The sequence below is a fragment of the Solea senegalensis genome, linkage group LG21 (assembly GCF_019176455.1).
Source record: "Solea senegalensis isolate Sse05_10M linkage group LG21, IFAPA_SoseM_1, whole genome shotgun sequence".
NCBI lineage: Eukaryota > Metazoa > Chordata > Actinopteri > Pleuronectiformes > Soleidae > Solea > Solea senegalensis.
In genome coordinates, this window is record NC_058040.1 from 2,836,418 (window position 1) to 2,852,293 (window position 15,876).

At 40.5% G+C, this 15,876-nt stretch overlaps 1 protein-coding gene across 1 annotated transcript; it reads right to left on the bottom strand.

Moving 5' to 3' along the window:
* Positions 1–128: 128 nt before the first annotated feature.
* Positions 129–9,913, bottom strand: LOC122758228 (ankyrin repeat domain-containing protein 34B-like). Its single transcript, XM_044012240.1, has 2 exons — positions 9,803–9,913; positions 129–3,667 (listed from the first exon to the last, which is right to left on the bottom strand). The coding sequence occupies exon 2, from the start codon at positions 3,618–3,620 to the stop codon at positions 2,025–2,027; it is 1,596 nt and encodes a 531-aa protein (XP_043868175.1). The 5' UTR covers positions 3,621–3,667; positions 9,803–9,913; the 3' UTR covers positions 129–2,024.
* Between the last annotated feature and the right edge of the window lie 5,963 nt (positions 9,914–15,876).

Here is a 15,876-nt window from a genome sequence, read left to right on the forward strand (position 1 = left end):
CAGAGTGCAAACCACCACGAAGGCCTCTCAGTTTTCCCCTGACCTTTTAAAGCTGGTTAATAGCAACCTTGTTTAAGTCGTGGATCCAAAAGCCGTCTTTTACTTGTTGTTTACTTGTTGTTTAATTACTGAATAACAAACTATTCAGAAAGTTAAAGTCTCACCCACTCACATGAAGGAAGCTGACGGAATGACTGCAACTAGCCACCAGGGGGTGATCAAGATATTTTGTTTAGGTACAGCCTATGTGTCACAATACTCTTATCATGAGGTAGCGCCAAGAAAGTTATTATCTAGATTTAAAAGAATAAAGTAATAAAATTACACTGAACTACAGAAGCTCACATTTAAACATTTTATCTCGTTTTTGCATCCTGCTCTGCTTAACTTTTATAATCAGCATAACTCAACAAATAAAGGACAGATTTTTAGTGAAATTGTCTTGTATTTTTGTGGAATATATTAATGTTTGGTGGTGATCCAGGCTCACATATACACTAAATAACCTATTATTGTTGGTATTATTGTCATCATCCTCAGTGTCTGTCAATTCACCGTGCTCTTCCTGCTCCTGTTCATTATATTGTCTTTTGTTTTATCTTTATATCTCTTTATCTTGGATTTTGTTGCCATTTTTAGTATTTAGTTTCTTATGTTAAATAGTCTTTGTTATGTTGGATCCTCAAACGTGTAGACAGTTGCTGTGATGCCTCACAGTGCTGTGGTATATTATAAAAATAGGATTTAGTTTAGTGTCCATATGCATATGGATGTTTAAAAAAAAAAGAAGGAAAGGGTCATTGTATTTCTTTGATTGTAAGTATTGTATGGTATCTTTTTCAATAAAAATATTTGGAAAATAAATAAATAAATATGGGATTTAGCATGAAATGAATTGTGAACCTTACCATAAGCATATAGTGGAGTTTATCTTTGACACTGTGGACAAAGGAGTGCAGTGGAAGTTTGCTTTCTGAGTGCTTTCTCTGCTTCTGACAAGAGGTCGTAACCTTAGTGTCAAAGTCCTGCAGGTCCCTGATTTTCCAGAAGAAAAAAAACAAAAACGTATAAACCTGTTGTTTGTTAAACTGCAAACAAAACTGTAGTGATGAGCCAAAAATGAAAAGAATACAAGATCAAACAAAAAGACAGAAACTGTGGCCGAACGTGTTTGCCATAAAAACCTTGTATTTCATATCAGCAACATTCAATCGAGTGACTGTTGTTTGAAAAGTGTTGAGAATTATTCATTGATTGTGTAGTTACTACAGTAGTTTATCTTATTAACATGTTGCTTTTGTTTTTACCCTTCACAGTTGACTCTTATTTACCCTGTTTTCAAGAAAAAACATTTATTATTTTACCTCCAGTTTCTCCCAAATGAAGAAAAGAATTTCACACACTCAACCTTTAAGTGAGCTAAGAGCGTGAATAATGGATACACATGCAGAAAGGCCCAAAACACAACACTGACATCTTGATACAACATGTTTCTGTTCAGATTTTATAGCTATGAAATGTGCTTTCTGCTTGTTCTGCTGCCCCCTAATGGACAAAAACATCATTATGCAACGTTACTATAGTGAAGCTCTGTGCACAGACAACACCCAGCACTTACAGACTGGGATTCTTTTTTTCATCTTATTGAATTTTTCTGCAGAATCAACATCACAACAACACATTTCACATGAAGGTCTCGTTCAGACCTGGTATTAATGTCCTTTATTCTAATACAGAACAAAATCATGTTAATCTTAGTCTGATGGTTCACATGTGTCTGATGTCTGGCTGTGTGAGTGACAGAGACAAAGCTCTACTTGCACTGCTGTAACATTAAATCATGTCGTACCATTAGAATCAAATAAACAATGTTACAATCAGGGTTAATTAACGAAGATCTCAGTGCTGATTGGTTTTCCTGTCGTTGTATGAGAAGAAGTATTCGCCAAATTTGATCGCATCACTCAGGAAGGACCTTAATACCAGGTCTAACCCGGGTCAATAACGCACTGGTGAACTGAATTTCAGACCGTTGTTTTAAACTGTTCAGTCTGCATTGAGTGTCTCCTCAAAAGCATCTTCCTGGTCAGCTCTGTTGGATGTCCAGGAGGAGCAGACGGAAGGAATTTATCCTCAGAGAAACTACCTACAGCTCCAGGTCCAAAGTTGTAAACATTAAGGTTGGGAGTGTTGGTGGAGTTGATGGTCAGAGGTGGCAGAGACCTTGGCTTAGCCTGAGAGTTGTGGTCCAACAAAAAGGCACCAGAGCCTCTCCGCTCATACCTGGACAGCACTCTGCTGCTTGGACCCAGGGCCAGTGATGACTCCCTGGAGCACAGTGTGCTAGAGCGATGCAAAGAGGCCAGCCTCTTGCCATCTGTCGGGGGGTTTGGGATATCTACAGTCAGCTGGGGGTCAGAGTTGTAGATGTCTGCACCCAGCTTGCGCCTCTGGATGATGCTGTGAAGGCTTGATGAGGCCATACTATGAAGTGAAGTGCTATGGAGTTTGGCGCCAGAACCAGGAGAATCCGTTCCCAGGTTTACAGAGTGGAGGTTAGGATTGGAGGCGGAGTGAGGCGATAGAAGACTTGGTAAAGATATCTTTTGTCTACCATGTTTGGTGCAGTTTTTCCTGTCTGGTCCTTCGACTCCATTTTCCCTGGCCAGTCTTCCTTCATACCATTTGCAGCTGTTAGACTGCACACTGTTGTCCCCTTTCATTATGGGAACGCTCACAGAGAACTCTTCAGGGTGGTTTGAGTCATTCTTTGAAGGTGAGGCTGCATGAGGCTGCTGCTGCTGCTGACTGAGCTGGGAAGTCGGTATCTTTAGCCAGGGCTCGGAGTTCAACCTCAGGAGAGGCTGCTGGAGTCTGTTTGCCGCCTCTTGGCTGAGCCCTCGTAATCGTGATGGAGAACATGGATGAGAGCTCACGCCACACGACTTGACTTCTTTGAAAGAGAAAATGGGTTTGGGGGGACATGAGGAGGAGGAGGAGGAGGTGCACTGGGGGGAGGTGATGAGCTGAATTTCAGAGGGAGATGCAGGAGCTGCTGAAGCCATTTTGTCCGTCTGCTCAAGAGGACCCAGGGTAGGAGGAATGTTGAGGTACCGCTGGGCTTCTAGTTTCCCTTGAGGAAATTTATCAGTTGCAATGATGATCACCTCCTTCCCCTTGGCCTTGCAAGTGTCAAGCAACAGCTTCAGGACAGTCCAATCTCCAGCCATGACCGCGTAGACCAACGCCGATGTGCCGGATTGATCCTCCAGGCTGATGTCTGCTCCACTGGCCAGGAGCAAAGACACAACCTCAGGGCCAGCCTGCTCTTGGCAGGCATGCATTAGAGCAGAATGACCCTCCTTGTCCTGGATGTTGGGATCTGCTCCTTTCTCTAGTAGAAACTGGACCAGTTTGACTCGACTGGCACTCTGGGCATCAGTGTGCTGGGTCCTGCAGGCCACCATCAGTGGAGTCTGGCCTTGGCTGTCGCTCTCATTGACGTAAGCCCCGCCCTCCAGGAGCAGCCGTGTGAGTCTCAGGCGACGGAGGAAGACTGCTCTCAGTAAGGGATTAGCTGAGTCCATCGCCACCCCAGGATTACTGCCCTCACCTTCCATCCCTCTTGTGGTCACTTGGTGGTTTGGGTAAGATTTTGGACAAGTTTCTGTGGATAATAACAAAATACACATGAGACATTTTGTAAAGGTAAAAGTAGACAGCAATCATTGAGTAGAGTCGTTTAGTATATATATATATATATGTATATATATATATATATATATATATATATTGTTGTTCCGCAACAATGAGGATCTTCCTCATTAGGACCAGATTTTGGTCTCCCTGAGGACTACTGGCCCTGACAAGCTTGGTGTTTATGACAGAAAAATATCCTAAAGCGATAAAAAAAATTACAAGAACACACACACACATATGAATGATGTTCTGCTTTGTGATGGTAGAAGATGTAATATTTTGTGCTCTGAGAGAACACACACAAAATATGCACACAACATTGGTTTCTATTCATTTTGACAACCTAAGCTACTTTTTTCAGGTTAAAACTAGTGTAAATGGTTATCTAGTAATAGTATTCACTGATCCAGGGTCAACTCTTGCTAGTTTTGTGTAAAGTATCTGAATTACTTATTTTGTGTTAACAAACAATACGTAATTCAGATACAAAATAATCAGTGGCGGCCCGTCCATAGAGGGCGCTGATGCCGGCGGCGGTGTGGCCTCATGCCGACGGAAACGGAAATGCCTCCGCACGCTTCTAAGTAAGTTGTGCTAACTTTACCAGCGCTTGATTGCCGGTTTTATCATGAAAAAAGAAGCACCAAACATTTTTCTCTCACTGCAACATACGCCGTTTCATAGAAGAAACGCTTCGTCTTATAGAACTCGGACCCGACCAGCCGAAGGTCTCCTTAAAGTAGTGTTTTCCCTGCCTTTCTTTCAAATGGCGGACACCGAACAAGCGTGGATTCAGACAGGTAATACAGACATTTATCTGAAAGAGCGAAAAACACGAACAGACAAGGACACATATGGACAGTACACAACAAAAACTTTTTGTGTATTTTTATTTTCATTTAAGTGAACTAGTGCAAAATCTGTTTTTAGCAATTGTTGGTTTGGTGTGTTTGAGTGCTCATTGTTACTGTTACACAGCAAAAATTCAGTAATATTTTTATTTGTGTATGGTAGAAATGACATAATGGCATACAATAAATATGGAACATTTAACTACATGGAGAGCTAGAGATCAGTTGGGTGACAGCTGCAGGGAAGAAGCGTCCTCAGAACCTGGTGGTTCTCTCACTCACAGTGCTGTGTGAGTGAGATGGGGAGTGGCTAGAGTAGAGCAGCGAAAACCAATATGTGCTTCTTTTAGCGATATATTTAACAATATGTTTTGCATTACGTATCTAACAAAATGTCACTTGGTACTGCATGTACTCATGCCCGTAGCAAGTCAACGGTCAAGTTTGAAAATAACACACAGACAGACAGACGTTCCCATGATAATGGTGCTTTGGCATGTCCTAGTGGTGATATGCGGTAACGGCATATCACCACTGGGCTATATTGCACAATATAGCCCAGTGGCTGCCACTACTTTCCTTGAATCACAATAATAACCATAATTCAAATATGACCTCTAACCTTAACCACAACATCAGAAATTAGATTCTGCCTCATTAGGACCAGGATTTGGTTGCCATTAGAACTACTGGTCCTGGAGGACAGTGTTTATGTCAGAAAATGTCCAAAAGAAGTAGCAAATAAAAGAACACAGACACACCCCGTCTTGTTTAACATAAAGTTTGTTTGCTCGATCACATCTGTCTGTCTGTCATGTTGTCCTGCCTCACCACTTATGAAATAGATAAAATAGTTTGCAAATGAAACAAGTATTTTGTGATGTGATAAAAAAGCACTGCCTACAAAGTATTGCTGCAGATAGGATCCATTCAGTAGTTGTTTTTCGTGCCGCTGTCCTCTGCAGCACCAACACAGGCAGACACTTTGTATCAGCCTTTGTTCTGTTTGTCCTTGGTTTTCTCTGCCAGAGCAGATAAGGTGGCACTTTTTAATGTCTGAGACAGTAACATAACATTTTCCTGCATGAGTCACAGACTGCAGCACTGAAAAACAATGACAACCACTCACATTTATAAAGGATAGAAATGATTGTACATTGTCAGTTGTTTTATGGGGTGAATCTATTTGCATTTCAGGTGGTATGCAAAGCACCAACAGTCTTGTGTGTTCTTGCATTTATTACCTCTTTAGGAGCATTTTTCTGTCGAACACTGAACTTGTCAGGACCAGGAGTCCTCATGGAAACAAAAAACTGGTCCTAATGTGGCAGACCATCATTTCTGAGGAACTGGTTAAATTTAGGGCTGAAATTGAATCGTGGTTTGATTAAGGTTATTAATTGGTTATGGTTAAGGTTAGTGATACGGCTTTGTTTAGGCTGTTCAAATTAAGTTGTCCTCACAGATCTGTGCCACAAGTGCACCCAAGGTAAATTGCCATGGGAATAACTCCTTATATGGACATCCTGGGGTGTGTGTGTTGATAGGTAACATATTCAGGCTTCTTATGTGTTGTTGAGTCAAGGTTATGATTCATTTTATATCACATTTTTAGTAGTGATATAAAGCAGCAATAATTGTGCAGAAGTCACAAAATAGAGCATTTTTCTTTTCCTTTCTGCCACTATGGAAATGGGTTTCCATAGGAACATTTGAAGGTTAATTCAATCTTTGACCCATTTTTGTGTTTTTAATTATTGTTTGAATTATTTGTAATTGAGGTCCACGCCCAAATCTTAAATCAGGACTTTGATTAACACATGAGGCTAGCATCAATAATTCCCATCATTGTTTTTTTCATGTGAACTATTGAGTGATTCAGATTAATAATTCGTCCACTTCACTTTCTGAATTTCTGAATTTAGATATCTTTTAACACATGCATGTGGTTATTGTCATATTTGAATGGTTTAGCGTCACAAAAAAGTGCGTAATTATCCAGCAACATAAATAATAACTTAACTAACGCCTTATACTGACTATTATGGGACTAAAATGACTGAGAAGCTCTGGTAATAATTACTTTATCGCAGGGCTTTAATGTTCTAGAAGAGTGCATGCTGGGATTTCACTGAGACTATATAACTCAGTTCACTTATTTTTTCTATTACTCTTTATATACTGTATATTGTTACTTAATTTATTTAGTTCTTGCACATTATGTATTGTAAGTATTTTTACTTCGCACCACGGAGTGGGAGTGAAGTATTGTTTTTGGTGTGTGTGTCTGTGTGTGCTTCCTTGCAATATGAGCAACAGACCCTGACATCTCTGATTTCCTTGTTTATTGCATGTAATTGCACACTGCGATGGCCCTGTGATGGACTGGCGAACTGTCCAGGATTTACTCCACCTTTCGCTCTATGTCAGCTGAGATTGGCACAGCTACCCCCCACGACCCTCATGTGGAGGATAAAGCGTCAGAAAACAGATGGATGGGTAATTGTATATTCTTATGTTGTATACTTGTTTTCTGTGCTTGGTTGGAGCAGCTCCAACACACATGATTCATATGAACGGGTCGTTATCAGGTGTTTGCAGAGCTCGATGGTGAACTGGGATTAAGTGTGGCTCTCCAGTACCAGGATTGAGAAACAATCATTATTGACATAATGAGTCAACATCTGACCCATAGAAGGATTCAAGTATGGATCCCCCCCAAAAAATGACTTGTCATAAATGAAACCACCCCCACTTCATGTGTTAAACATAGTGCAGGTGGTGTGTGTGTGTGTGTGTGTGTGTGGCTGCCAGCTAAAGCAGCTCAGTCATGTTCAGTGATGACGTGTCAGCAGCAGCAGCAGCAGCAGCACGGTGAAGCAAAAGCAAAGTCATACAATGACAGTTATCTAATACTGTAAGCACATACAGCCACACACAAATGAGTGATACTTCCACTCTTTCTTTTTTAACACTCTCAAAAATGGGGGCACAAGACAGAAACATTTTATGTCCCTGTAGGTACACATTTGGAGAGTGTTCCCTCATGAGTACAATATTGTGCGTGGAGATTTAGAAGTTTACATTTTGACAATCAGAGAGGGTGCAAGGGGGATTAAATTAAAAGAAGATGCAATACTGTCTTTCCTTTTTCACCCTAAGGGTACACTGTCTACTGCTTTATCCTCCACATGAGGGTCACTGGGCTGCTGGTGCCAGCTGGCATAGGGTGAAAGGTGGGGCCACACACTGGACAGGTCACCAGTCCATCACAGGGCAAACTCATATGGTGATTTTTCCATTTACAGTTCTAGCACAACGTGGTTTGCTTTTCCGTTAGTGATAGTACCTGGTGGGTTTTTTTTTTGTACTAGCTCTGATGAGGTTCCAAGTGACCTGAGCCAAAAATGTGACGTCAACAGACTGCTGGCCACCGATTGGTCTGATTGTCGTCACTGGAAGAGTCATGAGCGCGACTTCCGACACAAGAATCATAGTGAACAATGCCGAACTGTAGATCAGTTAAAAAGACTTAACAATCCTAAAAACGTGGGTTAATCTCGAACAAGTACCAGGGAAATGTCTAAAATCTCAGTATTTAACAGAGGTTTAGTGGCATCACAAACCCTGAACCTGTATTTCAGTCCAGTGACTGTGTCAGACAGAGTCTGTGCTCCAGTCAGGGAGGAAGTACTGAACAAATCTTTGGTTCTAATGGCTTTGTCAAGCTTGAGAAAAGAACTAAGACCATCATGTAACACTTGGATCACTGGAAACTGTGATATCCACAGCAACATGGACAAAAAAGATTATCACAATAAAAATGTAGGGGTGGGTCAAAATATCAATTTGGTGATATACAGCTGTCCTTCTTCGTGCAATACGATAATCGATATGCCAGGGCAAGTATCAATATTTAATATTTAGACACTCTAAAGTAAACAGTCAGCCAGCTATCTTGTGAATAAATGGAGAAATCCCCCACTTTTCACGGACATTTTCATTTCTTCAGTTAGACAGATTGTTTTGCAATATATTGATTATCACAGAAAAGTTGTATTGTGATATTTTTGGTATTGTGGACCATGTATCGTACCGTATTGAATCGTATCGTATCGTGAGTTACCCTGTGATTCTCACCCCAGTTCAAAGATTAAGATTAAAGAATTATAATAAGTTTTCTTTGCTGCATAGAACACAGACATCATTAAAACTGAATCATTTTGGTTTGTGGTTTGTTTTATTTGTTTGATAATATTTTGTGATATTATATTAGTTAAACGATGATGTTCTGACATCATCACTTGCAGGTTTCAAAAACACTGATGTACTTGACATTTGAAAAGAATTAGCAGATTATCGTCGATTATAAAAAATAATGGTGAGTTGCAGCCCTGATTGTGGCTACATAATAAACCATTATGTGGCTGAATAAACAGCCAAATAATGGTTTCTCATATAGAACATAAAAAAGGTGATACTATATTGTTAAATGTAGCACATTAAACTGACAGTTAAAGTACATGCATCTCAGAATTCTACCTAGATACAACCGATTTCATCACTACTTAATAATAATTAGATATTTGTGATTCGTTAACAAGCACTGACACTGGATCTTTTCTGTGGTGACAGTAAACACACTGAAGAGGATCCATGATGCTTCTGCAGTATATTACATGCTACATCCAGTCTACTGGACTGTTTAGTTTCCACACAGCCTGCAGAGAGAAGATAGAAAACTCACTTCATCTCAACAGGCTTACCTCAGCACTCAACGTTCACAAGAGCTTAATAACAATCACTGTGTGTGTATGTGTGTGTGTATTTGCTACCTCTTTTGGACCTTTTCTGATATAAATATGTTCTTTAGTCCAGGATCAGTAGTTCTAAAGGCGACCAAATCCATTTCTGAGGTCGTAGCTCAGGTTAGAGGTCATATTTGAATTATGGTTATTATCGTGATTCAGGGAAAGGCTTTCGTTAAGGCTGTCAAAATGAATAGAAACAATGCTGTGTCCTCTCAAGAACAGCTGCACAAACACATGTTGTGTGTGTTCTCTCAGAGCATATGATCAAGTCACAAAATATTCCATCTTCTACCGCCACAAAGCAGAACATCATCCATACGCCCGTTACAGATACCGATCACATTCTCTCACACGGTCATAATATGACAGAATGAAGTTGCAAACTTGATGAATAAGTGGCTGATGATGGTGATTTTCCTGCTTCATGTTTGTATAACTCACCAGTCTTCGGTCAGGATCAGTCCTCTGCTGCAGACATTTATGTTCCTGTAGAGGAGCTGCCACTGATGTTCTCTTTGTCCAGGCAGTGCTGAGTGTGTGTGTGTGAGGAGACAGGAGCTGCAGCAGTCAAGCTTCCTCAGATTGTTTGCTCTTTGTACAAAGTATGTGATGAGAGGGAGGGCTGCAGGCTTGTTGTCAAGCACTTCCAGGAAACGGTTAATCCATTGCTGCTATGTAGCAGCAGCAGCAGCAGCAGCAGCAGCAGCAGCAGCAGCAGCAGCAGTAGAGCTCAGGAGAGTTACTGAGGGTGACCAGGAAAGGTTTACAGAAATTAATGCACACTCTCTCACACACACAGACACACACACACACACAGACACACACACACACGCTGAAGCACTATAGCAACCCAGCATCACAGCAAGTCTGATTTGTCTTTTCAGTAATTAATGGAGCTCTGATTCAGCACAAGTCCATTAATGACACAACTGCCTCACAGCACTTTCTTTACTTGTGTGAAGAAAGGAAAATAATTCTGTGTGCCTTATCAATGACATCTCCATGGCAACCATCAAGGAGGCCGAATGACGGCACATGTTGTAATTGTGCTGGAGGAACTGTTCTTTGTTGAGTGTGAGTGTGTGTGTGTGTGTGGGGGGGGGACTCTTACTCTCACCTGTATATTTTGCATGCACAAGATTTATATGTGACACTGTAGTACAACAAATACAAGAATGAGACTATGTGTCTTAAATAAAGGAATCACAGTGGGATGAGGAGAACAATAATCATCAGCATTCTCCACCAACATCAGCAGTAAATAGTCTGTATTTATACAGCGCGTCTTGATAACCACGCAAAAGCTGCTTTACCATTCATCCATTCACTCGGCACATCTTTCATTTCCATTCATACGCCACCGACGCAGCTGTCTAGAGCAACATAGGGTTAAGTGTCTTGCCCAAGGACACATCGGCAGACTGGCTTAGCAGGGAATCCAAACCACAACCTTTTCTCCCACAGTACAAGTGTATGTCCACTACTCTAAAAGCCACAATGTTCCATCAAATAACAAAGTGTCCAAAGACTGCACCTTTATGAATCAGCTGATCATAACAACATACTAAGACTGGCTTAAATCTCAAATCTCAAGCACTGTCGCACTCATGACTCTTCGTGTAGCAGCACTCCAATCAATACCTGCTCCAGTCATGGAGGACGTACTGTAGTTTTAATTAACTGATTCAGTTACACTGAAAACAACTGCTGTCAGGAAAATGTGCTATAGTCTCCTAAAGGGTTGCTGTATAGTTTATTATCCCTTCTAAGTTTCTCAAACAAAATTCTTCCCACCTTCTGGAGCTGGTAGTTGTTTTACATACTGTCTATTGTTTCTCCAGTTCTATCGTCCTTCAGTTCTTTTGATAGTAGATATGTAGATAGTAGAAGTAGAAGAGAGTAGTTTTGTTCATTTCACCCGGGAGGCCATATGAGTCTTTTAGGTGAACTTGAGGCAAGAACCTTGCTTTACAGAAGCTGTCATGTCACAGCGCCATGTTTCTATGACAGCATTTTGTGTTTTGAAACTAGTTCTGCATAAACCAGATGCATGAAGTACTGTCTGTCTTGTCTGAAAGTAATAGAAAACAGAAACACTGGTTCCAATCTTGCTTTTCAAATTAAATTAAATTAAATTAAATTAAATTAAATTAAATTAAATTAAATTAAATTAATTACCCATTTCATTTTATGTAGTAATGTTATAATAGTAATGTTTTTTTTACTCAGCACAGGGTTTCCACCATTTTTCCTGTAGCCATAGAAACACCTGTGGTTTCACACAGTTTGCAGCTCCGGCCACAAGGTGTCAGCGTCTGACAATAGTTTTCATTATCTATGATTGCTATGACATCTCAATAGTTTTCACAGTGTCACATGGTGTCATAAAAGGATTTCAAATAAAGTTGAAGAGCTCAATCAAGATTGATTCTGGGTTAAAAAACAAATGTACTTTGAATGTAGTAATACAGTGATAAATGGAATCTGGGGAGTTAACTAATGCCAATCCTTATGAACCTTGTCAGCTTTATTTCATATGACATGATTGTAAAAATAGACAATAATATTCTGTCACCAGACTCCTTATTTTGCAACTTCTTGCTCACATGGAACAGATCTGTGCCACAGGTGCACCCATGGTAATTTGCTGTGGGAATAATTCACTTTTAACTCTATGGACATCCTGGGTGTGTGTGTTTATACTGTATATCACATTTTTGGGCCTTAAAAAATGCTTTTTTTCTTTGTCTTCTTATGTCTTGTTGAGTCAAAGTTATGATTTATTTCCACACATGTTTAGTAGTTATTCAAAGTAGCAATAATTGTGCAGAAGTCACGAAATAGAACGTTTTTTCTTTTCTTTTTCTTCACAAAAACGAGCCAAGTGAACTTTGAACCCTGACGTATTTTCACATTTCACAAATTCAATCTGATTGTAAACATTTTGGGTACTTTTTACTCATGTGTGTTTTATAAAGTTGGTGAAAATGATTTTTTTTTTTCATCAGATTGCCTTGTGGAATGAAAAAAGCAGCCAAAATGCTCTGTGTTCTAAGGGTTAACATACAGCTGGGTAGCATTTCCACTGCTTGTTATACAGTTCATGTTAACTCCACATTTTAAAGATACTGTTGGATCAAGTCGTTTCACTTGTGGGTGAAAGGTCGGAGAGGAGTCAGGTCTGATGTGTATTTTTTAAAATGGTTATGTCAGGAAAGTATAAAACATTTAGTTTATCTCTGTACAGGCAGCCATTACTCACTCATTCCCTCTGCTCTGTTCTCATCTGGTGGAAATCACCACTGTGAAGTGAAGTGCTCTCAGCTGGAAGCAGGAGACACCCACAGCATTGTATGTTTGGCCAGAACCAGGCACCTGCTGACACCTTTCCTTTTGTTATTTAGAGATTTTCTTTGTAAAAACCTAAACTCAAAGTGTAAAGTTGTCATTCAGCTAAGTGGGCTATCAACAGTCACTGCTGAATACAGATGTGTCTTTTCACATACAAACACAACTTGATGAATTCTGTATCTGACAAAGTACAAGCAACTCTTTGGCCAGCCCATGTCCAAGTGGAAGGGAATTTGGCTAGTAACCATAGGGTCACCAGTTCAAACCCCAGGGGAAAGGTAACTCCCAGATAATTGTCTGTGCCTCTTTAAGATCACAATGCTGAGACCCATTTAATATTCCAGTCTGCATTTTTCTATTTTCCGAATAACTAATGACGTAACCCGTATCCCCGGTTGGGACTACTAGCGTTAGCTAACATTAGCAGATGCATACCCTTGTTGTTGCATATGTATGAGGAAGCATATAGCTTAAACCTCTTATCCATTTTGGTGGAGTTTTAGATGTCAGCCAAGACATCGGTTACCGTCATCTTTAGTAGCTCCTTGACTGAAAAATCCCCATATTCAACAGTGACCCTGAACCAGAAGCACACAACAAACACGTTCCGCAAAATTAAATGCACTAAGCAAACTTATGGATGTATAAGATAACCCCTTTTGGTGGATAACAGACTGTGCGTCCGTCCAATGAGCGACGACCCTGTCTCTGCTGAAAAATTGCACACTCATAATGAAATGAGTATATCTGTAACCACATGGTCTATTTAAATAGACCAGATATATCAAAGGTGCAAGCAATTGTACTGCCGTCGTTCGGCAAAGGATTTCTGTTGTCTTTATTCTTTGGCTTTTATCTCCGTGGTGCTTTGGTGTAGAGTGCTTTGACTTATACCCTCAGCATCTGTGGAGTCTCTGCTTTCAAGTGTTGTGGCGTTAGATCCAGAAATGTGGCGGGTGGGTTGACACAGCAGTGCCGTACGTGTTTGATATGTAATAATTCATTGAGTTGTTATTTTAGTCGTGTTTGTCACATTTAAAAGAGGTTTATATCCAGTCTTGATCAATTTGATCACTCTATTCTTTCATATTTAGTGCAGTATTACACAATATTTTCACCCAGAGCCTGTCTGGGTTTGGTTTTACAGTCTTGCACCCGCATATCTGTCGGACATAATACAGGTTTATGTGCCCACACGGTCTCTGCGATCTCCGTCTGGTTGTCCCATTAGTCAGAAAGAAGGGTTGGCAAACGTGCCTTTTCTTTTCTCTCCGTGCTCCCACGTTGTGGAACAGTCTTCCTCTTGATGTCAGGCAGGTCCAGCTCTATTGAGGTTTTTAAATCAAAGTTGAAAAGGCACTTGTTCACTGGTTTGTTTTGTACTTTCTGATCCGTCTGTAATGTGACCCTCATGTGGAGGATAAAGCGGTAGAAAATGGGTGGATGGATATTCCGTCATACAAAACAAAAGGACCGTTCCATAGACGAACAGCCTCCGTATAAATAACCACACAACTATATTTGCAAACCACTACACTGGAGCACTGCAGCACTGTGGAGGAGTCGAGGGTCTCCTTTGACCTTTGCTCGATTCCACATAGGCGCTCTCCCAAAATAACATGACAAAGAGTCAGTCCATCACATGGACAACAGATGCAGAGGCAGTCGTACGCTTCTTACTGTTTGCAATACAGAGATTGCCTAACGAAAATAATCTATACTGTGAAAGGGTCTTATATATTTATATATATATATATAAAAAAAAGGGTAGATCATGGTCAGTGTTTAGTGAGTCATAGTGGCAGACACACAGTAATAGTAATCCTCTCTAATCCTTTGCTGGTGATATCTCCAGATGAAAGGACTGTTATTAAAGCGCCTCACAGGACCACACATTATACATTTGTTCTTATTGTTCTTCAACACATTTTGAATTAATTGTTTGTGTTAATTAACTGTTAATTCAAAGAAAAGGTAGTGTCTTCATCAGGGTTTAACAAACTGTGAACATCTGTCGTCTATGTGGTGCTGATCAACATTGCGCAAACTCGTTTCAGAATCAGAATACTTGCGTGTGTGAAACTTGCTGATCAGAGTAGAGCTGAGGAATTTTGACCGGAGTACGTAGGAAATGAAACAAATGCAAAAATAACTGAATGGTTTGTATGTAAAATGAGGTTTTTGGGGGAGTGTTCTTTAGCTTTAATATTCACCAATGGCTTTATCTCATCTTCAACTTCCATCTCTTGCTTTGAGCTTTGCTTCCTCATAACTGTGCACCTCAGTGATGAAGCAGCTGCAGTGTGGGGTGTATTGTAACGACAGCTGGTAGAATGATTGTGTTGTTGTGTCACAGTGCGGACACTGAAACTGAGCAGTGTGAGATTGATGGCTGGCTGTGATGTAATGTAGTGTGTGTCCTCGCTCTCTCCTTTAACCTCTGAAGGATTGCTTCTCTCTTTGTGCTCCTCCTCCTCCTTCTCCATGAACCTCCACTCATGATATTAAGCTGAGGATTTTTCATTTGTCACTGTAGTCACTGTTTGCCTGTGGACACAGAGGTCTGATTTGGCCTTTAATGCTTTGAAGCTGATGGAATGTGACAGGATGAGGTTAATCTGCCCCAGTAGGTAATGGGTTAGCTCACCAACTTTATAGTAGCCTGTTTACCACCAAAACTCAATTCAATAATGTACTGTATGTCTAGAGCTAATGTTGTTTACCTTTAATGCCAATGAGTTTGAAATTGTCACTTTCTTTCGAAACGTGGAGGGTTTAAGTTGTGGGCGGAGTCATCACTGCACAGCTGCATGAAACTGGCTTGACTTCGTTTTACACACACACACACATGCAAACTAGTGACTAGTGACTTGTAAAGCAGTTGTTTTCAGTGTAACTGAATCACTAGTCAGTTAATCAGTTAATTAAAAATATTTGTTCAGTACTTCCTCCATGACCGGAGCACTCACACAGTCACTGGACTGAAATAGAGCGGCAGGGTTTGTGATGCAGCTCAAAGGTCACGATCGCGATCTGCAGTGCTGTCGCTAAATAAGGTGACCACTTGATTGACCAGTCAATGGTTGGCAGTCTGCTGACATCACATTTTAGTATCGGCTTAGCTCACTTGGAAAGTCGCCAGAGCAGGTACCAAGAAAAGCACC